The sequence below is a fragment of the Palaemon carinicauda genome, chromosome 5 (genome assembly GCF_036898095.1).
Source record: "Palaemon carinicauda isolate YSFRI2023 chromosome 5, ASM3689809v2, whole genome shotgun sequence".
NCBI lineage: Eukaryota > Metazoa > Arthropoda > Malacostraca > Decapoda > Palaemonidae > Palaemon > Palaemon carinicauda.
This window is the reverse complement of record NC_090729.1, coordinates 113,799,020-113,826,778: the sequence shown is the minus strand read 5'-3', so window position 1 is coordinate 113,826,778 and position 27,759 is coordinate 113,799,020. Positions and strand designations below refer to the sequence as shown.

The following is a 27,759-nucleotide window of genomic DNA, read 5'->3' as shown; positions in this document are numbered from 1 at the left end:
TAGCCGGAAGGGTCAGGTCATCCCCACAGAGTGGACCCTTCACAAGAATGTTTGCAGCAGACTTTGGGCCCTGTGGGGTCAGCCAACCATAGATCTGTTCGCTACCTCGATAACCTAGAGGCTCCCGTTGTATTGTTCTCCGATTCCAGACCCAGCAGCAGTTCACGTGGATGCTTTTCTGCTGGATTGGTCCCATCTCGACCTGTATGCATTCCCGCCGTTCAAGATTGTCAACAGGGTACTTCAGAAGTTCGTCTCTCGCAAAGGGACACGGCTGACGTTGGTTGGCTCCGCTCTGGCCCGCGAGAGAATGGTTCATAGAGGTACTGCAATGGCTGGTCGACATTCCCAGGACTCTTCCTCTAGGAGTGGACCTTCTACGTCTACCTCACGTAAAGAAGGTACATCCAAACCTCCACGCTCTTCGTCTGACTGCCTTCAGACTTTCGAAAGACTCTCAAGAACTAGGGGCTTTTCGAAGGAGGCAGCCAGAGCGATTGCCAGAGCAAGGAGGACATCCACTCTCAGAGTCTATCAGTCTAAAGGGGAAGTCTTCCGAAGCTGGTACAAGGCCAATGCAGTTTCCTCATCCAGTACCACTGTAACCCAGATTGCTGACTTCCTGTTACATCTAAGGAACGTAAGATCCCTTTCAGCTCCTACGATTAAGGGTTACAGAAGTATGTTGGCAGCGGTTTTCCGCCACAGAGGCTTGGATCTTTCCACCAACAAAGATCTACAGGACCTCCTTAGGTCTTTTGAGACCTCAAAGGAACGTCGGTTGTCCACTCAAGGCTGGAATCTAGACGTGGTCCTAAGGTTCCTTATGTCATCAAGATTTGAACCTCTCCAATCAGCCTCTTTTAAGGACCTCACATTAGAAACTCTTTTCCTCGTGTGCTTGACAACAGCTAAAAGAGTAAGTGAGATCCACGCCTTCAGCAGGAACATAGTTTTCACATCTGAAACGGCTACATGTTCCTTGCAGCTCGGTTTTTTGCTAAAACGAGCTTCCTTCACGTCCTTGGCCTAAGTCGTTCGAGATCCCAAGCCTGTCCAACTTGGTGGGGGACGAACTGGAGAGAGTACTTTGCCCAGTTAGAGCTCTTAGGTACTATCTAAAAAGGTCATAACCTTTACGAGGACAATCAGAAGCCTTATGGTGTGCTATCAAGAAGCCTTCTCTTCCAAGGTCTAAGAACGCAGTTTCTTACCTATTCAGGCTCCTGATTAGGGAAGCACATTCTCATCTGAAGGAAGAAGACCTTGCTTTGCTGAAGGTAAGGACACATGAAGTGAGAGCTGTGGCTACTTCAGTGGCCCTCAAACAGAACCGTTCTCTGCAGAGTGTTATGGATGCAACCTATTGGAGAAGCAAGTCAGTGTTCGCATCATTCTATCTCAAAGATGTCCAGTCTCTTTACGAGAACTGCTACACCCTGGGACCATTCGTAGCAACGAATGCAGTAGTAGGCGGGGGCTCAGCCACTACATTCCCATAATCCCATAACCTTTTTAACCTTTCTCTTGAATACTTTTTATGGGTTGTACGGTCGGCTAAGAAGCCTTCCACATCCTTGTTGATTTGGCGGGTGGTCAATTCTTTCTTGAGAAGCTCCGAGGTTAAAGGTTGTGATGAGGTCCTTTAGTATGGGTTGCAGCCCTTTATACTTCAGCACCTAAGAGTCGTTCAGCATCCTAAGAGGACCGCTACGCTCAGTAAGGAAGACGTACTTAATAAAGGCAGAGTAATGGTTCAAGTCGTCTTCCTTACCAGGTACTTATTTATTTTATGTTATTTTTGAATAACTAATAAAATAAAATACGGGATACTTAGCTTCTTTGTTAACATGTATGCTGGTCTCCACCCACCACCCTGGGTGTGAATCAGCTACATGATTATCGGGTAAGATTAATATTGAAAAATGTTATTTTCATCAGTAAAATAAATTTTTGAATATACTTACCCGATAATCATGATTTAATTGACCCACCCTTCCTCCCCATAGAGAACCAGTGGACCGAGGAAAAAATTGAGGTGGTGTTGACAAGAAGTACTGGAGTACCTGACCACAGATGGCGCTGTGGTGTTCACCCCCACCTGTATAGCGATCGCTGGCGTATCCCGACCGTAGATTTCTGTCGGCAACAGAGTTGACAGCTACATGATTATCGGGTAAGTATATTCAAAAATTTATTTTACTAATGAAAATAACATTTTATGTACATATATTTTATTGATGAGTCAAAATCAAAGTGTGGGGGACTCAGCTTTCCATGTGATTTCAAAATTAAAGTATGTACACATTTTTCTTGGATGCCTCCATACTAAAAGGGTAGTTCAAACAAGGACTAGAATTTTTACTACTACAAGTATTGGGAAGTTGTAATTTCAGTTATTCGTTCAATATAGTTTTCATTGTTTTTAAAATGTCTAGATAAAAGGTAAAGTACTGTTTTCATTTGCAGATGAAGACTTGGCTCAATATGAGTTTGGTATCACCGGGCTTGTCAATAAAAGGGAACTGCTGCAACCTGGAGATCAAGTCACCTTCCAGTTGGACGAGTCTCGTCGAGCGGTGCTCATACGAGCGATACGCAAGAAATTGATAGCTACTGTGGATGCTGTGAAAGGTATTGGAGCTTTTTTCCGAAGTAGTAGTTGACAAGTCTTGTGGATTAGATATTAACTATTATATGGGTTCTCACAATAATACCAAAGATGTTGGTTTTTGGTTTGGAAGCAAAAGTTGTTTGTTCCAACACAGATTTACCTCGAACTACTTTCTTAAGAGGTACCTGGAATCTTCTCTTATCCAGTCAATATGTCAAGGTTGATATTTATGTTGTCTTTAAAAAATTTACCTAAGTTAACACATATTACCTATCTAAAGTGATCATACCTGGTATGCAAACTTTGAGCCCTAGTTCTTCATACAGAATGGATTGAGCCAGTTGAAATATCTTTTGAAATTAAATGATAAATGTCAAAATGTTTCTTATATTATACTTTAATAGTGAAAATAATGTTGACTGTTTACCTGTCGGCAACATTTGTCCTAGGTTTGCAAACAGGATCATGGTCCTTGGTGTTGATGATAAAATGAAAGTTAATGTTAGTGTACACTTTCTTCCTAACTGCGTGACTTATCCATAGATTGTAAACCCAGTTGTTTGGTTCTTGACGCTTAATTAAATGAAAGGATCATCATAATCACTATTTTGTTCCAACACAGAGTACTTATCTCAAACTACTTTCTTAGGAGTATCTGGGACCTCCTCCCAACCGACCAGAGTTTTGTGTAGTTCACCCTAGTCCCGTTTTCTATGAGGGGTAACCTTAGGTGGAGTGGAACACGCCCTGAGGCTATCCCCAGGTCAGAGAGCATGCTTGCTCAGGTCTCGATCTCCTGTAAGTTCTCTGGTCGCGTCGTGATAACATCTTGACGCTCTCTCCTTACCCAGTGCGACCCTGTGTGTCCCCGACCCCCCTTTTGTGTCTTACGCGGTCTCCATGTGGACCCATTGTGTTCATTCTATACCCCTTCCTCCCCTTATCCTCTGTGTTCGTCGTGTAGGGGCAGCTTATGTTCTCCTACAGCCACGTGTCCGGAGTGCGAATCCAGGAACGTGGTGCAGTGGGTGCGCTTCGGCACCAAGAAGAAGAAGGCGTCCAAGAGGTCACATAGAAAGACGAGCCTCTCCTCGCCGCTTACTTCTCCCGATGCCTCGTCGAATGGAGCTTCTTTTATACAGCCACCTTCCCCTACCCAGAGTAGGGGACGAGGTAAGTCAGTTGTGGGGAAGTGGCCCAATGCTCTTCCCCAGGAGTCTGAGTGGGAGCGGTATAGCACCAAGAAGAGGTAGGCGATGAAGAGGTCGCCTAAGAAGCCTAGCGTCCCTTCCTCCCTTGCTTCGCCGGGCGTCTCGTCTGACCGAGCTTCCCTACCACCCTCCCCTACCCAGAGTAGGGGACGAGGTAAGTCCGTTGCGGGGAAGAGGCCCGCGGCCCTTCCCCAAGAGTCTGATCTTCAGGATAGTGGGGTTGTGGCGTCGTTCCAGACGAGTGAGGGACTTGAGGAAGGGGTGGGAGTGTGTTGGGAGACGGAGTCCTGGTTCAAGCAGGCCACGTCTCCTCTGATGACCCCATGTGGGGGAAAAATGTCCCTAATTCTTCTCCAGCCTCTTTGGCGTGGTTTTCAGTCACTTCTGCAGCCGAGGACGTCGCAGAGAAGGAGCCTCCCAAGACGAGGCGCTGAGGAAGCTCAGGAGACGAAGGGAGAAGTCCTGCAAGAAGTTGTCACGTTCTAGCTCCCCCTCGGGGTCGCGCCACGAGAGTCGGCGCTCAAGATCCCCCAAGAGCAGTGAGTGGGTGGTGGTTCACCTCGACAGGCTGCTGCAGCTAGCAGCGGCACCGGGCCCTTCAAGTTGGCGTCCGAGGACAAACTCCCCGGATAGATACTCCTCTGGCAGCAGCGGCACCCGACGGAGGGACTCTTCATGGTAGGTTCCAGTCGACAGGCGTAAGTCCGCGAAGGTTCCGGCTCCGTCCGCCCAGCGGAGAGTGTCGCCCCTTCGGTCTGGCAGCAGAGTCCTGACCTCCAAAGGCCACCTAGCTCGTCACGAGCGCAGCCCTCGGTTTTCCTCGACGGGCAGGCCCGCAGATACGAGAACCTCCGGAAGAGTTGTTGGACCCAGGACGGAGGCCCCCGTTCCAACGGCGATGCCCGTCCTTCGACATGAACCCCGGCAACCCTACAGCAGGCTCTGGCAGACCGGTATAAGTCCACGAGGGTTCCGACTCCTTCTGCCCAGCGGAGAGTCGCCCCTTCGGTCTGGCAGCCGTGTCCCAGCCTCCAAGACGTCAACAGGCATAAACCCGCGTAGGTTCCGACTTCTCCCGCCCAGCGGAGAGAGTCACCCCTTCGGACTGGCAGCCTTGTCCCGGCCTCCGGCTCTTCGATGGCCCGCCCTGAACGAAGGAACCAACCAGCCAGCACTGGGAAGCCCGTGGCTCCATGGATCTCCTCAGGAGCTCCATCCTTCCAGCGGAGGTAGCCGCTGGCTCGACCCGGTAGCATGGCATCCATACCCGGTACCACGACAGCTCCATTCAGGCTTCGTGGTCAACTGCTGGTATACCAGGGTACTCACACCCCACGGATTCCCCGGGAGGGGGTAGACCCATGACGGCTACCTCCGTCCCAGTGGCTTTATCCGTGATGGAGATAGCCGCTCCATCATCCCGGCCAGCCCCATGCAAGCATTGGAGGTGGCCGCTGACACACCCATGACGACTACCTCCGTCCCGGCGGCTCCATTCGTGCCATCGTCCCGGCCAGCCCCATCCAAGCATCGGAGGCGGCCGCTGACATGGCAGGGTACTTAAACCCCACGGATTTCCCCGGGAGGGGGTAGACCCATGACGGCTTCATCCGTGATGGAGATAGCTGCTCCATCGTCCCAGCCAACCCCATCCAAGCATTAAAGGTGGCCGCTGACACACCCATGACGGCTACCTCCGTCCCGGCGGCTCCATCCGTGATGGAGCCAGCCGTGTCGTCGTCCCGGCCAGCCCCATCCAAGCATCGGAAGAGGCCGCTGACATGGCAGGGTACTTAAACCCCACGGATTTCCCCGGGAGGGGGTAGACCCATGACGGATACCCCTGTTCCTGACGGCTCCATCCGTGACGAAGGCAAAGTGGTTTTCTCCCTAGCAGGTCGAACGGGGCTATTGCGTCTCCAGTGCCTGCCTCAGTGGCCGCTGGAGAGAGACCCTCGCACCTTTGCCCAGTGCCTTTTCGGCTCCGTCCGCCCGTCGGATGTAGAAGTTGGCACACGTAATCTTTCCCTTGCCTTGCCTCCCGTAGGGGAGCTTTGACTCCTCAGTTAACCTTCAAACCCTCCTACTCGGGCTCCAGGAGAAGGTGTTCAGGCCGCGGCTCTCGAAGGAGTTAGGAGGGGAGGCCCCCTACTCCTGCTGGCGCCTCAGGTGGGGGGATGCCTCAAACGATCTTGGCAAGCATGGCGGGACCACGGAGCGGATCCGTGGACCGTAGCAGTACTAAAGGAGGGGTACAAGCTGCCCTTCCTAGCGGACCCCCACCTCGGATCCCAGATCAACAGGCGGAGTGGTTGGCACCCAACGACTCCTTGAGAGTACCAGTATTGCAGGAAGAAGGCTCGGCAATGCTGGTGAAAGGGGCAGTAGAACCAGTCGAGAAACCGAGTCCAGGGTTCTACAACAGGCTCTTCCTGGTGGAGAAGGTGACAGGGTTCCGGAGACCAGTCATAGACCTTTCAGCCCTTAACAATTCGTGTGCAACACCGACTTCAAGATGGACACTCCGAAGTCGGTCCTAGCGACCTTGAAGGAGGAGGACTTCATGAGGTCCATAGGCCTCAAAGACGTCTACTTCCAGGTCCCTGTTCATCCCTCCAACAGGAGATTCCTAAGGGTAAAATGGAGTACCAAAACGTGGCAGTTCAAAACCCTATGCTTTGGACTGTCGACAGTCCTCAGGGCTTCACGAAAGTCTTCGCAACAGTTTCAGGCTGGGCGCACAAGCAGGACGTCCGCCAGATTCGGTATCTAGATGACTGGTTGTTGCTTTCAGTCTCAGAAGAAGTACTGAGGGAGTAAGGCGAGAAGCTCCTGCAGTTCTACAACGTCTTGAGTATCATCATCAACCTGGAGAAGTCCCGGCTGATTTCCTCCACCAGGATGACCTACCTAGGGTTGGTTCTAGACTCCCGGATGGCGAGGGCCTTCCCCTCCGCGGAGAAACTGGACACCCTGAAATAGATACTTTGGCCCTTCCTGTCCGATCAGCCCAGGAGAGCCAAGGTCTGGCAAAGTGTGATAGGACTCCCCGGGCTAGACAGTCCTGGTGTCCCCGGAGACGAAGGAAGTCCTGGGGTGGTAGCAATCGGAACGAACACCCTCAAGGGAATGCTCCTTGCTGCCGACCCTCTAGTGATACTCCTGTTCACGGACGTATCCAAGGAGAGCTGGGGTGCCCATCTTCTCGACAAAACGGCAAAAGGTAAATGGGAAGTCGAGGAGACGAACCTGCACATATACGTGCTGGAGATGAGGATCGTACAAAGAGCGTGCCTAGAGATCGTCCATCTACCCCGGGGAAGCTCCGTGGATCCGGGGTGCGACAACGCCACGGTGGTGGCCTACATGAAAGAGCAAGGAGGACTGAAGTCGAAGGGACGGTGCAGTCTCACGATGGAGTTCCTAGAATGGGCTGAAGTGGAACAAATTAATTTTTCAGCCAGGTTCTCTCTGGGGAAGAGGAACGTCGTGGCCGACGGCCTCAACAGGAAGGGTCGAGTGGTAGGGCCCAAGTGGTCCCTACACCCAGAAGTGGTCAAAACCCTCTCCCTGAAGTGGGGCTCGCCGGTGATAGACCTCTTCGCCACGAGACTAAACGCACAGCTCCCCGTGTTTTGTTTTCTTGTGCCAGATCCAGCAGCAGCGTTCGAGGACGCCTTCCAATGAGACGGACGGCCAACCTGTGGGTGACTTTAGTAGCGCCCTGGTGGCCAGAGAGAGAGTGGTTCGCGGATCTAAAGGAACTGGCATGCCTTACACCTGGGCCACTTCCAGACAGACCAGACCTTCTCCGGCAGCCTCACTTTCAGAGGTTCCACGAAAACCCTTGGTCCCTCCTTCACGCGTGGAGGTTATCGAGCGTCTCCTGAAAAAAGAAGGATTTCCGTCGAGGACGGCATCAAGGATGTCAGGGTACCTGAGGCGTTCGTCAGTCGAGGTGTACCAGGCGTAGTGGGCTACCATTTGTAAGGGGTGCTCCTCGAAGAACATCAGGCCGTCTATCTCAGGGACGAAGTGGGCATATCCATCCCAAGTCTTCCTCCTGAAGGACATAGACCTGGGTGCCTCCAGGTAGATCTCGACGCTCTTCAAGAGCTTCGAGCAGTCGTTTTTCCCCCAAGCCGTTAGAGTGCCCCAGGGGGATGTAGCTAGGGTACTTGAAGATGCTTTTGGAACCTTCCTTCGAGCCTCTAAAAGACATTCTAGACAAGGAGCTCACCCTCAAGGCAGTCTTTCGTTTAGCTCTAGCATCAGCAAAGAGTAGGTGAGATTCTTGGCCTGTCGTACGAGATCTCACACTCGAAGGGCTGGTGAGAAACTACTTTCAGATTCTTACCCTCCTTCGTAGCCAAGACTCGGAATCCAGCTGTTTGGGACCCCACAGTGGAATTGTTCTCAGTGCCAGCTATCCCTCGCTCGGACAAACTGAGGGACTTGCAGTATGGCAGTATTTAGAAAGGACAGGTAGACTTCATCCCGAGGTCAAGAGTCTGTTCATTTTCCTTGGGACTGTGAAGGAGCCAGTCTCCAAGAACACTTTATTCTTCTGGATAAGGCAAGTGATCGTCAGGCCCTACAGTAGTGCAGGGGTCCCCTTTCCAGGAAAGCCCAGACCCCACAGTATTAGGAGTCTACAGTAAATACTTCTTTGACATTTGAGAAGAACATGGCAGTGGGCCAAATCCTGAGGGCAGGTACTTGGTCTAACCAGTCGACCTTTACGGCTCACTGCTTGAAGGACTACTCAAGAAAGTCCCTGGGTGGGCTCTCGCTCGGTCCCATCATTTCCGCGCTCCAAACGGTTTAATGGTGTAGCCCCAGTGGTAACTGCGGGTAGCGAGTCCAAGAGACACAGGTTCCTTCCTGAGCCCCCTTGTTCTTCCTTCCCCTATTCCCTTACCCGAAATGACTCGGGTAGCCCTCTGAAACTGCCATGGGATACACTATCATTGGAAGGACATGTCTCCTAGGATTTTTGCAGAAGTGAGTTACTTAGACACTAGGATGTTTTTTTTTTTTTGCGTAGTTTTCCCTATTTTCTCGTGTTTTCTTTAGGTCAGCAGAACTCCTAGTCTCCTACCTAGGTTCCTCTTCTATTCTCGTCACGGTCTCTAGGTCCTGAAGGACACTCCCACCTCCTAAGGTATAAGTCTCCTAAGAAAGTAGTTCGAGGTAAGTACTCTGTGTTGGAACAAATCACAAATTTTAAGTAATTTGTATTTTTCCTAACAATACTTACCTCGAACTACTTTCGGGTAATGGCCCGCCCATCCTACCCAGAGTGCCTAGCTGGACTTCATAGATACCTAAGTTACTAAGAACTTACTGGAGATCGAGACCTGAGCAAGCATGCGCTCTGACCTGGGGATAGCCTCAGGGCGTGTTCCACTCCACCTGAAAACGGGACTAGGGTAAACTACACAAAACTCTGGTCGGTTGGGAGGAGATCCCAGATACTCCTATGAAAGTAGTTCGAGGTAAGTATTGTTAGGAAAACTACAAATTACTTAAAATTTGTGATATTATTAAGGCATGAATGGCAGAGGTAAGGGACAGGCAATGTCTTAGAGACTGACTATATACTGTAGGTATATGCATGATCAGTGCGTAAGCCGACTCTCCATGAAGCTTGGACTAGGGAATGGCTGCCGACTTCTCAGCAGGTAGATCTGTAGGTTCTCCCTAGCTTACAAGGATGGTGAGGTTGCAGACACTACTGGAAACTATTAAGCTTGCGCAAATCTCTATCTTCGTCCAACAGATTGTCAGGTAACATTTCTGACTGGTGAATGCCAGACTGGGGTTTGAGTCCTGCTCAAACTCGTTAGTTTCTTTAGTCGCTGCAGCCTCACCATCCTTGTGAGCTAAGGATATGGGGTTGGGGGGAGCCTATACATCTTATCTGCTGAGTCATCAGCAGCCATTGGTTGGCCCTCCTTGGTCCTAGCTTGGCTGGAGAGGGGCCTTGGGTGCTGATCATATGTATATGTGGTCAGTCTCTAGGGCCTTGTCCTGCTCGATAGGGCAATGTTACTGTCTCTTGCCTCTGCCATTCATGAACGGCCTTTAAACCTGTTTTCCAAGTAACAGGTCCTATTTAGCAGATTGGTTGGTTAGTAAAGGTTAGCCTTACTCGGGTGCAAGATGCAGACATAGCCTGTCGTTACATGCTTAAGAACGCTTAATTTAATGCTGTAGTATAGGGCTATTGAAATTAGGTAGTGGCATGTAGTCTTGTTACAAGGAATCGCTTTCAGTTCATGTGATTATTAATTTCTCTCTTATATTGCTGACCAACTTTATTTCAATTTTAGGTCAGTATGGGTTCCTGAACTATGAAACTGAAGAAGGCAAAAAACTGTTCTTCCACCAGTCAGAAGTCAAGGATGGTACATCTCTAAGTCCTGGTGATGAAGTTGAATTTGTCATCATCACCAACCAGAAGACTGGCAAGTCAGCTGCATGCAGCATCTCACGTATCATGTAAGTAGAATTACGTTTTTTAACCCTTTTACCCCCAGGCTATTTGGAAATTTTCAACCCTTAACCCCCAAGTGGTTATTTTTTTCCCAGCACATTTTGCAGTATATTTTTTTTTAATTGCTCTAACAGCCTTAATTTTTGTCATAGAGAGGTCAGGTTGGTCTCATTCTCTTGGAAAATGCCTGAATTTTCTAAAAAAAAAATATAAAAAATATGAAAAGAAAAAATTTTATAGCATTTTTTTGCAAGGACGTACCGGTATGTCCATGGGTGTAAAGGGATGGCTTTTGTGAAACGTACCAGTACGTCCTTTGGGGGTAAAAGGGTTAACACCATTTTGATGGTAATATTTGTACATACTACAGGCCTCCCATCAGTGATATAAAGTTGTTTGGTAATAAAAAAAAAAAAAAATCGAGTTAGGACACGCCTGTCTAAAAGGAGTGACCCAAAATATTGCTAAGTAGGCTCATACATATCTCGCTCCTCTTATCAGGTCAAAGAATGCCCCAACACAACGACCAGATCGCCTCATTAGCCGTCTAAAGAGTTTGCATTGTGACGGAAGTAAGCCGCGCTTGAGTGTCTTACGTCAGCCAAAAGGGCCTGATGGCAGCAAGGGTTTCAAGCTTCAACGCACAACGTCGGACTCTCAGAATTTGGCTGTATCTTAGCTTCATTGTGTTCAGGAAATAGAAATCAAAGACAGTAATATTCTAGGTCATCTTTGTCAGTTTCTGTTCCTTTGATTCTCTTGGTGTTAGTCTTTATAAAATTGTTAGGCTGTCATTGGAGACCTTAGCATTGGAAACACTACTCGCATTCCACTCAGCAAACTTTGTAAAATTGGACAAGCAAATGCTAATGAAGCTTAAGGTTGCCAGCAGTAACATATTTATCCCTTTTTGAAAAACCATAGAGGTACCATTTGGAAAATGTGAGGTGTATGCTTCTGTTGAGAGGTCATTTTGAGGAGAAAACAAGCAGTAGCAACGCTGGTGATTCGACTCGTCATTAGTCACGGCTCATTGGGTCATGAAGTGCAATGCCCTGCTGTAACCCAGTATTGCTAAAAAAAAAAAAAAAATCTTGAGTGATTGTAACGAATGTGTTCTCGCAACCAAGTTTTCCTACGGAGGCCACTTACAGCGATTGAAACTAAAACTCCACTTTTGCTTTTGTTACTTGCCAAACGTCTTCATAGTTTAGTCATGGCTTTGTATGCTGTAGGTTATCATCACCATACCTTCTTCTGAAAACATAGATGCAATGATTGTCTCCAAAGCGAGTGTGTGGCGTCATGATGATATTCCTGCTATGGCATTTATTTAAATGCAGAGTGATTGTTGTTATCTTGATAATTGAAGAATGATAAAAATAATTGTTGTGTAATTTAAGCTAAAACTTGCACAACTGAGCTTGATAAAGTTTCCCCATTTTTCATAGTAGAAGTAGTAACTATTTTGAGTGCAGAACAATCCCCTGATTGTATTAAGCAGTACATGGCTTTAAACGAGTACTATTATTCAGTCTATGAATGTGAAGCACTACTTAACCACCTTGCTTAAGATTTCAGTGTGTTACTGATTAATAATAGTAGTTTAGAAAAACTGTCGACAGTCATCAGAGTCCTTTCAAAAAAAAGAATACAAAGTAGCTGTTCTTATGTGTCCTTGGATATTTTAGTTTGGTACTTTGGTGCTTTTGGGAAATAGTAGGAACACCACAGTACAAAACATTTCTCTCGGTAAACCCCTAAGTATCCTTAGATGAAAATCGATCCAGGGGAAGGATTTTAATGCCTTGAGCACTATAATAGGTTAGGTTTTAGTATGCCTTAGTCTGACCATTCTAGTTTACTCCGTGTTTCAGTAGTAAAGGAAAGATCAACCCCCCCTGTGAAATAAGTGAAAGGTTAGTTTTGATCTTGTGTAGAGTTAGTCTAGTAGTTTTTTAATGAGATTTTAAACTGAGTTGTGATATTTTTAAAATAGTTGTTGCTCTGTATTAAAACAAAAATTATTAGTGTAAACTGAAATATCCAGGGATGCTGAGAACTGATGTGTGTATATTTAGTGGATAGCAATTCTGAGTCTAGTGTAAAATCAAAGTCTCAACAAACATGATTCGGTAATACTTACTCAAAGTAAAATATGATTTTTAAGATGCTGAATTATATTGTAGTTTTATTATTAGGCAAGGCGGATTCTTTTCATTCTGGAAAATCTTAAAAGTGTTTACACCTTTTAGTAACGAACGCTGAGACCCAAAATTGTTTATTCCAGTTAGCAAAGAACTGATGAACTGCAAATGAGTTTTCATATTTATACCTCAACAATAAGGCTGTGTTCAAGTCTGTGATCCCACGCAACTAGAGGGATAAATACGCAAAAGAGACGTATTTATACATAAAATGCACTTGAAGATACTGTTGTGTTAACTACATTTAACCTTGCCTGTAACATTACATCAAGAACATAACCAGTTTATACAAAATGGTGATTTAAGGTCATTTTATCTTGACTGGTCAGTGTGTGGACGCCTGTGACCCATTTTGATACAGTTTTAACTTTGATTACTGGCAGAAGGTTTTTTTTTTTTTTTTTTAATTTTAGTTCCTTTGCAGTTTGAAAGCAATGCAACTATTGATGTTTACATTATGCATTATTTTTCCTGCCACCAATACGACTTCATAACAGGAGCTGGTATTAATACACACCTGATTTGGTTCAACTTATGATGTTTGAATGTAGATTGAGGGAGCCTATATGTGAGGCAAGGTAAGAAGAATAATGATGTGGGTATTTTGCCGTAAAAAAGACACTTGAAGCTGTTCCGATGAAGCTTACATCATATGTGACAAGTTTGTGAAACAAATTTCCCATTCACTGATGTTTAGTGAGAGTTGTACCTTCTTCACACATCACCAGTGGTCAGAAGTGTATATACCACTCCTTCATGGATATGGCTTGTTATTTTTTTTTTTTATGCTTGTTAGTACGGTGTCTAGTGTTTTATAATTATTTTAAGTCGGTGAGCATGCAAATCAGATATTTTGAAAACAATTGAATCAGTAGTCCATACAATTAAAAAATTGAAGTCATACCGTAGGGTTAACCAAAGATGAAAAATTTTAGCGTGAATTATTTTGCAGTTGGCATTGGTTAAAGTTGAAGACGTAAAGATAACAGCCAAGATCTGCGTGTTTGGTAATCTAAAGGGTGTCATGTCCAATAAAACTCACTGTGTCTTCTTAATTGTGCCATGAATATACTCCTAATATTAAATATAAAGAGATTAATGTGTTTTAAAGTTAGATGAAAAGTCACCTCATCCCTTTATGATAGTAAAATGTTCATTGTTGCTCCTGGTTGTGAATGAGCAATGATAAATATTTTGTGTGAAGTTTCCATAAAGTGACAGAATAGAGCATGTATGTGCAAGCATTCTTCTCTGCTGTTGATTTCTGTGCAGATTTGAATATTTGTAGATGGGGATGAATATAAACCCTTTTCTGAGAAAGTTAAGAACAGACCTGCAGAGAGCGCGGAGTAGCCTTACTTCTTGCATATCAGATAAATTTATGTGTACAAGGTTGCTTTGGAGCATTTGTTTTTTATTGTGGAACTTGTCAGAGTGATTAATGCAGGGTCATTGCATTTGTATGGTATATATTTTGAACTGCATTGTTACAACCTCTTGTTTGAATTCATTTTGTTATTAATTTTCTTTATTCTTTTAAGGTAAATCCTTGCTATGAAGACACCCTAATGTCTTGACTTCATTTTTTTTTCTGAGAAACGATCAAGTTTCTATCTATCTCTCTGCATTAGTATTCTCTATTCTGAAGATTTTACTGAATTTGTATATCCCATAGTCTGGTTAGTAGCATATATTTTCCTTGGATTTTAAATCTGAAATTCATCATACTACTGAAAGTATCTTTGTTTATGTGATAAACATTAATAAGAGGATGTATGGAGGTTTTTCCATTCCTGTTTCTGCCTCACTCGAAGAAACAGTTACGTGAATTGTTGCTAATGGCGTTAATGGATCAAATGTGGCGACTCTTAGTCGGTCATAACCTACCCGAAGAATCGAGGTTTTCGTAGAAATAAGTATTCTTCACCTAATCTAATAAGACTGCTCTTGTGTGGTTTAAAGGCGATTCTGTTAGTCATCTATTGTATGCTGCAAAGTCAACCTCCCCTTACCACCATTTTTGTTTTCATGTGGCATTTTTCTGATATTGTTATTTCAAGAAAAACATACACCAAAGCATATGTATAGTCATGTTAGACACCAGAATAAGTGGAAAAGAAGTGCGTGACCAATACTTTATATTTATTATGACTTTTTTATAATCATTTTTAATACTATTGTACAGAAGTATTTGGTCTGATATGATACTGTTACTATATGCCCTTTAGTTGTTTCAATTTCTTATACTTTAGCTCTTCATTGTCTCTTTCTTTACAAGGCAACATTTGTTCTTTGGTGCAAAACCATGTTTCAAAGTCCAAGTTGTAGAACAATTTTTCTTTTAAATCTTTTTGTAAGTGTACATTCTAAGATAAATTAGAAGTTATCACCTCTGCAGGTGTGAAGATTGAACATTTCATCATATTTTTGATGTCTTGATAAGAAATACTCTTTACATCTGCCGAGACCAGTATAAGCTGCTGAGTAACAAAAAGTGACTTCAATAAAAGTAGCCTCTTGGATCATGTTGACCATGATCGGAAGCTGCGTATATATATAAAAAAAAGCTCAAAACAACAAAAAGCAAAAAACTTGTATGTGTGCTTCTGTATACAAACTATTATTCTTAAACATCTCTTTAAGTGGCCTCCCTGCTTACGGTAACAGGAATGGAGACAATGCTGACAAGTTTTTGTATCAAGCAACTCAAAAAAAGTAATAAAAATATGCAAATTATTTTATATCTTTTATTTAATACCTCTGGTATGCCAAGTTGTAATGTGTTTTATGTCAATTCATAATTGTCTTTGTTATATGGTACAGAAGGTTCTTGGTGGAGTCCTGGTGATAGCTTATTTCCATTTAGGTTCCAAACTTGGAAAGTCGACCTCACACGTCAATGACCAGGAGTGAAATGGTGGCCTTTGACCTGGGGAGATACTTCTGGGGGTTTCTTGGTGCATTGTGAGTAAAAAAAGTGCGGTCAGGGTCATACACTCTGAGAATGGGGATTAGGCCTGTTGGAGGGGAGAGAGGAATTCCTGGTCGTGGAAGCTAGCTAGCTCCGGGTTCTCTTTAAGAGTGATCCGTGGTATGTATGTTGGGAAAAGTACAAATTTTTTTAGAAATTGTCACTTATGAGATTTAAATATCAAACTTTAGACAGGCACTGTGAGAAGGAAGACTTACAGGCCAGTGGTACTGTTGAATTATTTGGAAAAAATCCTGAAACCTGGTGGCAGAAAACTGTTTACTGGTAACATTGTCTTAGGTCTGGAAATCTTGGCATTCTATTAGCTTTTTTCACTTGCCTAGATGATTATTCAGAACTTGAATGTGTATCTAGACTTCTTTCTGTATTGAATTTATAGTTAAAATATGCATAGAAGTTTTACTATTTGGAGACAAAGTGCTGTAAACCCCTATTAAAGTTACTTATTTGTTTTTATAGCATTTAGTTTGTTCCACATTTTGATCCAGCAGGTTGTTGATGTCGACGGTATGCATTTCGTATGGGTATTTTCAACGCTCCATCAGCCCCCTATCTGCACGTGCTTTCTATTTTTCTAATTCTGGTCCCTTCATATTTTTTTCTTCCGTGTTCTCCAACCACCTAATACCTCGTAGTGTAAGTATGGTTCTACCTTAGATGTACTTAGCACTGTATGGTCTCGGAGAGCCCATTACTACTACTTACAAATTCAATCCAATCCTAACTCCATTCCCTGTAGTGGGCTTGTGGTGTAAGTTCACCTATCAAAGTACTTTGCAGATGTTATTTATGTCTTTGTAGCCTTACCTCAGCCCCTATCTGCTACTGCTTTATATTCTACATTACTGGTTACACTACGTTCTAACTTCTGAACTTTGCTTCATAGTGTAACTACAGGTTTTCCCCATAGTTGCAGTTAACAATTAGTGGCCTCAAGAGGCCCTAGCACCATGCTCTATTGTATACCCCAAATTCTCAAATATAATCCGGTGCACCCTTTGATACCTGCAAAGATTTATTTTAATGTTACTTTTCTTGAATTATTTTAATTGTTCATTACAGCTCTTGTAGCTTACTTATTTCCTTATTTCATATCCTCACTGGGCTACTTTCCCTGTTGGAACCCTTGGGCTTATAGCATCTTGCTTATCTAGAGGGTTGAAGCTTAGCAAGCAATAGATATTATTGATGATAGATGGCATGTCTCCTCTGTCTGGGTTTCTAGTTAGTCTTGTTGATGGGAAGCACTATGCTTTTACTGTACCTGAAAAATCCTGAGCAATGTGTTGAAGGACCTCAGTAATTCACATTACAGTTTGCAAATGTATCCAAATTCTCATTAGTGTAAAATTTGCTGCAATACTTTATCATCAAAGGAAACAAATTGATTTTCATTACTTGAAATAATGTAGTTTCTTTTTCGTTAGGTTTGTAATGTCTTGCAATGAAGATTGCGTAGTACTGAACAGTGTGTACCTAAAGCAGGTAAGGCATAAATGCATTACCCGTGGTGCTCTGAATCCATTATTATTATTATATTTATTATTATAAGCTAAGCTACAACCCTAGTTGGAAAAGCAAGATGCTATATGCTCAAGGGCCCCAATAGGGTAAATTGTCTATAAAGGAAAAGAAACAAAAAAATGAAATACAAGAGAAGTATAAATAACCAAATTAAAATATTTCAAGGAAAGTAACATTAAATTATATCTTTCATATACTGTAGAAACTATAAAAACTTGAAAAAAAAACAAGAGGAAGAGAAAGGATATAGGTTAGTCTGTCTTTGCCTCCTCTATTATTTCTACACACACTTGATGCATTCTAATTTCATTTTCTAGAATTACTGTCCAATTGTATAGGAAAACTGCAACTACAAGGTTTTCCTCTATTTTCTTGACACTGAATGGCCTCCATAACCCAACATCAACTACCGAAAATCCATTCATAAATACGTAATTTTTAAAGAAGTTCTGTTGAATCCCTAAGATTACAGTACTTTCTTCAACATTAATATTAATCCTCCAAATCATATGAACCCAGTATCAATGTTGAAGTATGTTTGATCCTTACATTGCGGCACCAAATGCTTATGATGATAAATTAGTATAGTCAATTACTGTTCCTATCAAAGATTTGGTACTAGACCATCTTTTTAAGATACATTAAGTAATTATTGGAACCGTTGAGTAATAATTATTAAAGAGTTAAACATATTAAATAGGAATCATTGGATTGTGATGATTTTCATTCCAAGAAAGATGCTACATTTTTAAGAAAATTTTTATTCTCTAAATTAGTCTAGAGTAGTTTGTTATGAGTAGTTGATGTACACTTTTATGATGGGAGGTTTGTATTCTAGGCATTATTTATAGTTAAATAGGTACTAGAGTACGTAAGCCATCAAAAGTGACTTGAATATTTGGATAGCTATGCTCAGATTCAACCCTTCCTACTCCCTCCCCCTTTCTTAACTACAGCCTGCTGGTTTGGCAATTTGTAGGAGAGTGGTTTCCGGGTGTACCTCTTGAGGTACCCCCTTTTCAACAGAGTATGACTACTCCCCCTCCATACTGAGCAGGTCAGGAAAGAAATATGTTTATTTTTATAGTCACACTTTCTCTTTATTATATAGAGAAGGTAAGTGGTTTGGCCATGAAAATGTGGTACCTTATCTCTTTGGATGGTAGTTTATGAGGTGTACTTCACAATGTGCATTTGTCCCTTAACTCCACCCCTTTTAAACCACCTACTTTACCTCTGTTCCAGATTTATTTCTTTCGTAATGCTGTCCAACCTCTCAAGTTTTCATTCGAGGGGCTATTTTTTTTTTTTTTTCATTGGTTCCACCTGGTCTTAGCACTGCTATGTGGCCCGAATTCATAATTTCATCTGAATTCAGACCTGGGATTGCTGAATATCTTGAGGGATCTAGCAAAAATTAGCATGTGCTACAAATCTTGGAGGATGAAGTTAAACCTTTACAGAATTCAAAGCATTATTATTAGGTTTAGAACTTAAGTCCAGCTCTCCATTCTCATTTCTTTTTTTCTTATGTTGCTGACCAATTTCTTTAACCTTGAAAATTAATTTACAGTCTTGAATTAGTCTGCTACTAAATTTTCAAAAGCGCTGCATGTAGTACCAGAAGCCGAAGATCCTACCACTAGATGCCATGTGTACCAAGCCAATATGCAGGGAAATGACAGACATCTTAGGGAGATGTACTTGTCAAGGTCGCTTGGCATAGATTCAGCTGTCACGAGTGTTTACCGTTCATGACGCAGTTTTGTGCTGACTTTGGCTGCACCAACAAATGACAACTAGTGATATATAAATGAAAACAAATAAACTCAAAAAATTTTTGTAAGAAATATTCATAGAATTATTAATGAAATCTCTACAGGAGCAATAAAGAAGCATATACCCATTAAAGAGAGAAATGGGTCTGTTATAACAGAAGATGAAGTAAAACAACGTTAGATGGAACACTTTGGTGAGGTCATGAATAGGAGACCTTGATGTGCCCATGAATGAATTCAGTGTGTAAAGTCAAAGCTATTATTATAAAACTCAAGAGATGGAAAGCTCCTGGATACAATGGAATAACTGCTGAGATGATTTCGGCTGAAAATTAAGTAACTCCCACCAGAATACTTTAAAATGGATTTTGAGCGAAGCGAAAAATCTATTTTTGGGTGAGATAGCCATGGCGTCCTGATGGAAGGTTCCTTTTTGGTAGCTTCCTTGGGTATATCACTACTAGATATTTCCAGAGAATTTAACCACAGGTTATCACAGAATTCTAACTTCTGGAGCGAGTATCCTAAAGGTTTCCCTTTTAAGACATCGTATATCAACAGGGGACGCATGTATTAACGCGCCACATAGCTATCTACACCCCAAACAGAGTTAACACTTCGGTGTGTAGGGGCGGAGAATAGCTGGGGAGCCGTTCCACAGCTAATCTCGTTCGTGGCTACTTTTGGTACTCGAGACGTAAACAAACGGGCGCCATTGCTAAATGACGTCACGTCCGTCCTCATCCTGAAGCCAGTTGCTTGCCGATCGCCATGATACAGCAGACCAGGGTGGGACCTGAAAAACTGGACGAAGTAGCAGGGAGGGTCCATCAGGACGCCATGGCTACCTCACCCAAAAATAGATTTTTCGCTTCGCTCAAAATCCGTTTTTTGGGCTCAAGCCATGGCGTCCTGATGGAAGAATGCCAGAGAATCAATGTATCGTGGTAGATTTTCCCCTATTTGAGTAAGTGCCAAGGGCTTTGAACAGGGTAGCATAGTAATCTTAATAGAAGAACCGTAGGGAAGAGACCTTCCTGCCCCCCTGGCAGTGAAGTTCCCACGGGCCATGCCGAGATCAAAGTGGTTATCGAAGGGCTATTCACCTTACTAGAAGAACCTGAAGAACTTGGAGACAAGACTGAATGGTTGGCATTCATATAGGAACATTCTCAAGGGCAGACAAGTGGTGGTTAGGCACTGTATGTTAATGGAGAATTGTCTGGTCTCTAAGGTATGAAGAGAGTAAGTATTCGTATTGGAATATTACATTGCACAGGTGAATATATAATAGGGGTTGAGACCTTAGTATCTTCATCAACCATAAGAGGAAGGGGATAATAAAACTATGACAGACATGTATTTCATAGTATAAGTAGGAGCGGATTGAGACGCACAAGTAATAAAATAAAGATTTTATTTCACAATTGTAGAGAATATTAATGAATTGCAATATATGTAAAGTTAATTTACAACAAATTATAATGTACATAGTAATGAAAGAGAATTTCAAATTTATTAGTAGGCACTCGTTCTCAAGGAACGTCAGTCTTTAAAATAAAACACATCATGCTCTAGGCATGCGGCACTCGTGTGACGACTATGACATTTCACCTGGGATAAGAACAGTTATATGAAAAGCACTAAGTGTTTTCGACATCACTACATATCACTCAAGGGTCAACATAGGCACCCGAAGAGTTAGAGTCCCAAGTAGCTCGCTGTTCTATGCAGAGTTAGGTGCAGGTTTCATAACACTACCTGCGACTACCACAAAATGTTTGACTTCGTGCACTTGTTTCGCATAATGTTTGAAGAAAACACGCGAGGATTTCCAGCCTGTGAAACTCTTAAGGCTTTCGAAATCCATACTCTGAAAGAAATTCAGAGACGATGCAACTTTTCTAGGATCGTGACCGGTGGGTGTACTGTCAGGATCCGCTCTGCGAATGAAGTAGGTGATTTTCGCTCTTAGTTGTTTCAGTGACAGGTCGCTGCCCGATGTTTCTCCTTTGAAGAGCTGGCCTCCACCAAAGTCCGAAGTTCTGCGAAGATAGACCTTGAGGCTCTCTACTGGGCATAGAGAGGCATCTTCTTTCAGGGGGCATATTCTCCAAGGGCCCCATCTTTTGGTGGGTAATTCGTTTTTGGCGAGAAACGTCGGATCCGGGAAGAGGGTAAGGTCTCCTGAGTCAGTAAACAGGATATGACCCTCTTCTCTCGATAATGCCACTATTTCGCTGACTCGGGCTCCTGAAGCAAGAGCAAAAAGAAATATAACTTTCTGAGTCAGATCCTTGAGAGGGCATGAATCATTATCCAAGTTGGAGGCGAAATGGAGCACCTTGTCCAAAGACCAGGAGATCGGTTTCGGTGGGGGTGCTGGGCGTAGACGAGCGCATGCTTTCGGCAGTTTATTGAAGATGTCGCTGGACAGATCAATCTGGAAGGCATACAACATTGGTCTAGTCAAGGCCGATTTGCAAGTAGAAATCGTATTGGCTGCCAAGCCCTGTCCATGAAGGTGAATAAAGAAGGACATGCAGAAATCAATGGTGATTTCCGTAGGATTTTTTCCCTTGACGAATGAGACCCATTTTCTCCAAGATGATTCGTATTGCCGTCTTGTGGATTCGGTCTTGTATTCCTCGAGGAAGTCTAGACTTTTCTTCGAGATTCCAAACCTTTTCTTCGCGGCTAGGGAGAGAAAATCATGAGATGAAGGTCCTTGATTTTCGATGATGAAGCGAAGACAGTCGACTTCTGTACTTGCTGGGAGAGAACTGGGCCCGGGAGAGGGATCAGCGTGGGCTGCAGCTCCAGGACCAGGGAGTACCAATTGCTCCGGGGCCACTTGGGAGCCACTAAGGCCGCTGTCCCTTTGAAGGTTCTCAGCTTGGAGAGGACTTTCAGCAGAAGGTTGGTGGGAGGGAACAGGTAGATCTTGGACCATCTGTTCCAGTCCAGTGTCATGGCGTCCACTGCCTCTGCCTTGGGGTCCTCGTACGGGGCCACATATCGAAGAAGTTGATTGTTGTCGCTCGTTGCGAAGAGATCGATCTGAAGTTCTGGGACTTGGTGAGAGATGAAGGAGAATGATCTTGCCTCTAGAGACCATTCCGACTCTATCGGGCTTGTCCGGGATAGAGCGTCCGCCGTCACATTGCAGAATCCTTGTAGGTGAACTGCAGACAGGTGCCACTTCTTCCTCTCTGCCAGACGGAAGATTGTCAGAAGCACCTGATTTATCTGGGGCGATCTTGAGCCTTGGCGATTGAGACATCGAACTACCACCGAGTTGTCTAGGGTTAGACGAATATGGATCGAGGGAGGCGGGGAGAGTTTTTTCAGTGTTAGAAGGACCGCCATGGCCTCCAAGATGTTGATGTGAAACATCTTGAATAGGGGAGACCATGTGCCTTGAGCCTGTTTTTGGTGGGAGTGACCTCCCCAACCCTCCAGCGAATCGTCCGTGTGGATGTTGAGTGATGGAGGTGGGTGTTGAAGAGGAATGGACCTTTTCAGGGCCGTCGCTTCCAACCACGGCTTGAGGAGAAGCCGAAGTCTGTTTGGGAGCCGTCTCTTGAGGTCTCTTCGAGCGATGGATGCAGAACGTCTCCAGACTCCCGCGGCATCCTTTAGCTGTGCACGAAGCACTGGGTTTGTCACTGAGGCGAACTGTAGAGAGCCTAGAACTCGTTCCTGCTGGCGTCTTGAGATCCGTTTGGATTTCAGTAGTCGCTTGACAGACCCTGCTATTTCCTTCCTTTTCTTCTGGGGGATGGAAAAGCGGTGTGACTGAAGGTTCCACTGGATTCCTAACCATTGGAACTTCTGAGCTGGAGAGAGGCGAGATTTCTTCGCATTTATCTTGAATCCCAGGTGTTCTAGGAACTGGGTGACTTTGCTGCAGGATTTTAAACAATCCTCGGGCGATGGAGCCCAGACTAGCCAGTCGTCGAGGTAGGCCATCACCTGGACGTCTCGGAGGCAGAGCTGTTGTACTAGGGCGTCCGCCAGCTTTGTGAAGATCCGAGGGGCCACGTTGAGGCCGAAGGGCATGGCCCTGAAGGCGTAGCTTTTCCTTTGGAGTCGAAATCCTAGGTAGGAGGAAGCGTGATGGTTCATTGTAACGTGCCAGTAGGCATCCGTCAGGTCTATGGAGACCGTGTAAGAACCTCGAGGCAGAAGGGTCCTTATCTGTTGAAGAGTCAGCATCTTGAACTTGTTGAGGGGGGATAAGTCCAGAATGACTCTGAGCTTGTCGGAGTCTTTCTTGGGGACGCAAAACAGTCTCCCTTGGAACCTGGTTGACTTTACCCTCCTTATCACCTTCTTGTTCAAGAGATCTAGGACATATTCTTCCAGAAGGGGGGTTGATTGTTGGAAGAATTGCTGGAAGGTTGGGGGTGGTTGAGTCCAACTCCAGCCTAGACCCTTCTTGACGATGCTGTGTGCCCAGGGATTGAAAGTCCAACGATCCTGGAATTGGCGAAGTCTTCCTCCCACCGGAAGCACTTCATTGCTTCTGGTGTCCCGAGGGCTTACTGCCTCGGCCGCTAGCTCCCTTCCTCCTCTGCCTCTGGAGGGACGGCGAGATGCGTCTCTGCCTGCACCTCTGTTTGAGCCTCTACCTTTGGGACGAAAGGTAGTTGTCTGTTGCTCAAAGGCAGGGGTGAAAACCGGTGACTGGGACAAAACTGGTTGGGTGACCAGCTGAAAGGTCTGTTGTGGCTGAGCAGCCACTTGGGGAGTAGCGGGTCCCGGAAACTGCCGTCTCTGTTGACGTTGCTGGGGTTTTGGCTTGAAGGATTTCCTCTTAGGTTGAGGGCCATCGTCCTGAGAGGATTTCCTCTTTTTCGACATGCCCCACTTGTTGAGAAGGTTCCTATTCTCAGTGGCGGCCTTGTCGGTGATCTCTTTCACAAGGTCGGAGGGAAAGGGGTGCTTACCCCAGACGTTGGAGGAAATCAGCCTCCGGGGTTCGTGTCTCACTGTGGCACCTGAGAACACGAATTCACGACAGGCTCTCCGAGCCTTCATGAAATTGTACAGGTCCTTTACCAGAGTCGCCATGTGCGATTTGGCGAGTACCATGTAGTGGTCGGGGGGACTGGTGTCACCAGCCATGACGTCAAGCTGTACTTGGAGGGACATGTGTCTTGTTCCTGACGAAGGAGATGGTCATTAAGTTTCGGGAGGTCTTCATTAAACTGACGTCCAGCCACGTCAGGATCTAGTTTTCCCACCACGAAGGTATGCTGGATATCCTTCCAGTGTCGAGCGTCGGGGGGAGTCACCATGGAGAAGGGTCTGCACTCCTCCAGTGCAGGACAGGGCTTCCCTTCTTCCACTGCCTTGTGACACGCAGCGAAGGCCTTTTCCGTAAAGGGAAGGACTGCGTCTTCGGGTGCGACGTAGGTAGGGTGCTTCTTGCTCAGCGCCGGAAGCTTTGAGCAGGTAAAACCCCTACTTTTAAAGGCGTTGGCCAGCATAGCCTTGGCCTTCGGGAGATCGAACACTATCACCTCCTTAGGTTCGGTCTCCTCTTTAGAGGCAGCTTCGGATCGAAGCCGGACGTAACAGTCCGGGTAAGCCTCAAAGCTCGGGAAGAACTCCACTTCTTCCAGGGCATCCAAGCCGATCTTCTCGTTGATGAAGATCTTGCCTGTTGCGATGATCATATGCTCAGCATACCTCCAGGGGTTGGCGTGTGAGCATATCGGGAGGTCCTTAACCGAAATCTTCTTCGATTCTTTGGAACCTCCCATGGACCTGATGTACTCGTGTGTCACTTGAAGCTTCTGGTCCATAAGGGCTTCTATGATACGGAACATCTCCTGGGCGGATGGGATGGGGTCCGGGGTAGCGGAGGTAGACGGGAGAGACACTTCCGTCGGTGTAGGAGTAGGGGCGGGGGTGGAAGGCGGAGCGACCTCCTGCTCCGACTCGATGTTATCCACCTGGTCCTCTTCATCGTCCGCGTCTTGGGCCATGAGGGTCCTCTCCGTGTTCTCCGAAATATCCGACATACGTTCCTCGTTGTCGGCATCCAGGTGACACTCGTGCATGGACTGGGCCATGACAACATCGGGTTCCACCGATATCTGGACGGTGGGGATCTGATCCTTGGGGACCACAGAATCTGGGGATGCCTTTGGGAACAATAAGGCCCTCATGTCTTCAGTGGCAAGGTACGGTCCAGTGGCGTTCTTCTGGAAGCCACGCACCTATTTGCGTAGCTTCTCTCGAGAAGCGTCCCTAATCTCCGCTGAGGGAGGATTGTTGAACGTGTCGACCAGGCGATCCTGGCAGACCGTACAGTTCTGCGGGTCCCAGAACTTTAGATCCCCTTTCTTGTTGGCACAAGGGGCGTGGGTCCTACACGCCGTGTGTCCATAAAAGTGCGGGCGCTTCACTGCACAGAAGCTGTGGTTGCACTTCAGTTGCTCCTCCTGTAAGAGAAAGAGAACATGAGTATGGGGGAGTCATAAGGATGACTCTTAAACTAAAGTTAAATATTAATTGATTAAAGAAGGAGATAGATACATACTCCGTGTAACCCGCCCGGCTGGTTACCGTGACCTTCATCCATAGACAATCTGCTGTGACCGAAGGCACAGGGTAGAATTCAACATGGAATGCCCGTAGGGCAGTGGGAATTCTATTGGAAATTGTCAAGGGTATAAGGCTAGGACTGAGACCACTCACACTAGAATTGGGAACTAGAAGATCCCATAGGGTAACGGTTTCCGGCAACCAGCCGTGCTAAGATACACACAGCATGCTGGAAATCTGTGATATGCAAGAAGACAACATGGTTACTAATAGAACGGTAAGATAATACCAATCCATTTACGTAATCAAGTCGTCTGGTTGCAATGTAGGGCTATCAACATCAGATGATAGCTAGAAGAAGGGGGTGCAAGTCGTCTTGATGCCTCCGGAAGGCTCCGGCAGACTGCCGGCACGCCGGAGGCCGCTCCAGCAGAGTTTCTGGCATTAAGGAAGATAATATAGAAGTCAAGAGTAATACCAGGGTGGCGGCCGCCGGCAGGGAGCGGCGGCTCCGGCAGCCGGAGGTAGCCGGCTTGGTGACAGGGACAAGGATGGTTATAGCAGAACCAGAGTGCCGGCAGTGGATGCCGGCACTCCGGGGGCCGGCCGGTGGACGGACGACTGAGGCTATGAGGAAAGAGGGAAGGCCATCGGCTAGGCGCCGGCGGCAGGCGGCAATCCCCTGGCACACGGGGGACTGTCGGCGCAGAGGGCAAGGGGTAAGTCACCAAGGTAGGAGGTGGGTATCACCGACAGTAGAGGCGGCAAGAGACCGGCACCAGGATAGTGAAAGAGGCAGAAGGGGGGATGTAGGGGTCCGGCCACGGACCCCAAGACATCCCACCTGAGTGGGTGTACCCATGATAGAGGCTAGCCCTATCACCCAGAAGCAGGAGCCGCAGAGGACCGGGAGCTAAGGGAGCCCAAGGGAGGGCAGGGAACACCCAAGAGGGGGGAGAACCCCTGTAGACAGAACGCATCCAGTGACTAGCCCCATAGGACACTATGAAGGGTATATGTACCAGAGCGGACTGCACACAGGAGCTGAAGGTAGCCCTATCACTCCACCCTAAGGAGGAGTTGTAGGACAGGGGACAGATGGCTATAGACTAACCTAAGTATAGGCTAGGCCATACAAGAGATAGGTGGGGAGGGGAGAAGAGAAGGGTCTTCTGTGGAGGAGGTTCTGTACCAGAGAGGCCACCAAGGAAGGGAGGACACTCCCTAGCCTCAGGTAAGGCAGCCTGTCTGAAAATGGTGCATGGGTATCGTTTCAGCAAGGTACAGAACTAACCCCTCCAAAACCTAACCTAGAGCAGGGATGTACACCCTGAACTAGGAAGGATGGAAGACGTATCGCTATTGCAGGAAAGGTCGGAGACCTAGCCCCAGCAATAGAGGAAGGACTAGCCGTTCCTCATTCTTGGACGCAACCCTAAGGGGGGATCATTCCCTTAGGGAGGCCAGAGAAGCGATATAATACTCTGATATGAGCTTGATCCCCTTACGTGGTAGGGGGAGCAAGGCTACACAGAGGGGATGCCCTAAGGTAGGGGATGAAGGAAGCATATAGGGGTCCTACTTGTAGGTTAGGTTAGAAAGACACACTATCTAACCTGTCCCTTATATGGTCCCTGAAGGCGAAAACACTTGCATCACAGTCAATAGTATTGTAAAATAATGCCACTATCTTCATAAATAAACTTAGGATCACTGATAAATATCATGCATGAACACTGATATAGGCGCTCTGGCCTAGGGGCTATACTAGCCAACTGGTATGGGGTCAGTTGATGACCGATAATAAAACGTCAAAACACGATATAAAAGTTCCTAGCTGTGAAGACTAAATAACTAATAGTATCGATTAGTTAATGAGGCCGGAAAACGCTGTTGAGGCTATCTAAATTAGGCATGCAAAACAACAGCGACGCCATAAAATGGCCGGTCCGGTCGAGGCACAGCTCTGCCACAAAACATCAAATATCTCGAAAAGTAAAAGTTACTTTACGGTCAGAGCTTATTTAAACAATACTGGAACCTTGAACTCAACTTTCCAGAAGAAGGCGAGGCCGAAGGTAGCGACATAGCGAAGATGCAAGCTGATGAAAATACACAAGGGAAAATCCGTCTTAGCAAGGCAAGCTACTAGAAGAAGGATGAGGACGGACGTGACGTCATTTAGCAATGGCGCCCGTTTGTTTACGTCTCGAGTACCAAAAGTAGCCACGAACGAGATTAGCTGTGGAACGGCTCCCCAGCTATTCTCCGCCCCTACACACCGAAGTGTTAACTCTGTTTGGGGTGTAGATAGCTATGTGGCGTGTTAAAACATGCGTCCCCTGTTGATATACGATATCTTAAAAGGGAAACCTT

The 27,759-nt window shown here is 45.6% G+C and overlaps 1 protein-coding gene across 4 annotated transcripts in view; it reads left to right on the top strand.

Annotated features, from left to right (window-relative positions):
- Window positions 1-15,267, top strand: part of Unr (cold shock domain-containing Unr) — a 46,042-nt gene extending 30,775 nt beyond the window's left edge. For all 4 annotated transcript variants that reach the window (XM_068373934.1, XM_068373932.1, XM_068373933.1 and 1 more), the window contains exons 15-17: window positions 2,470-2,634; window positions 10,161-10,329; window positions 10,826-15,267. In XM_068373934.1, coding sequence (XP_068230035.1) covers window positions 2,470-2,634; window positions 10,161-10,329; window positions 10,826-11,003 — 512 coding nt within the window. In that variant the 3' untranslated portion in view covers window positions 11,004-15,267. The remainder of the gene's footprint in view (window positions 1-2,469; window positions 2,635-10,160; window positions 10,330-10,825) is intronic.
- The last annotated feature ends 12,492 nt before the right edge of the window (window positions 15,268-27,759 follow it).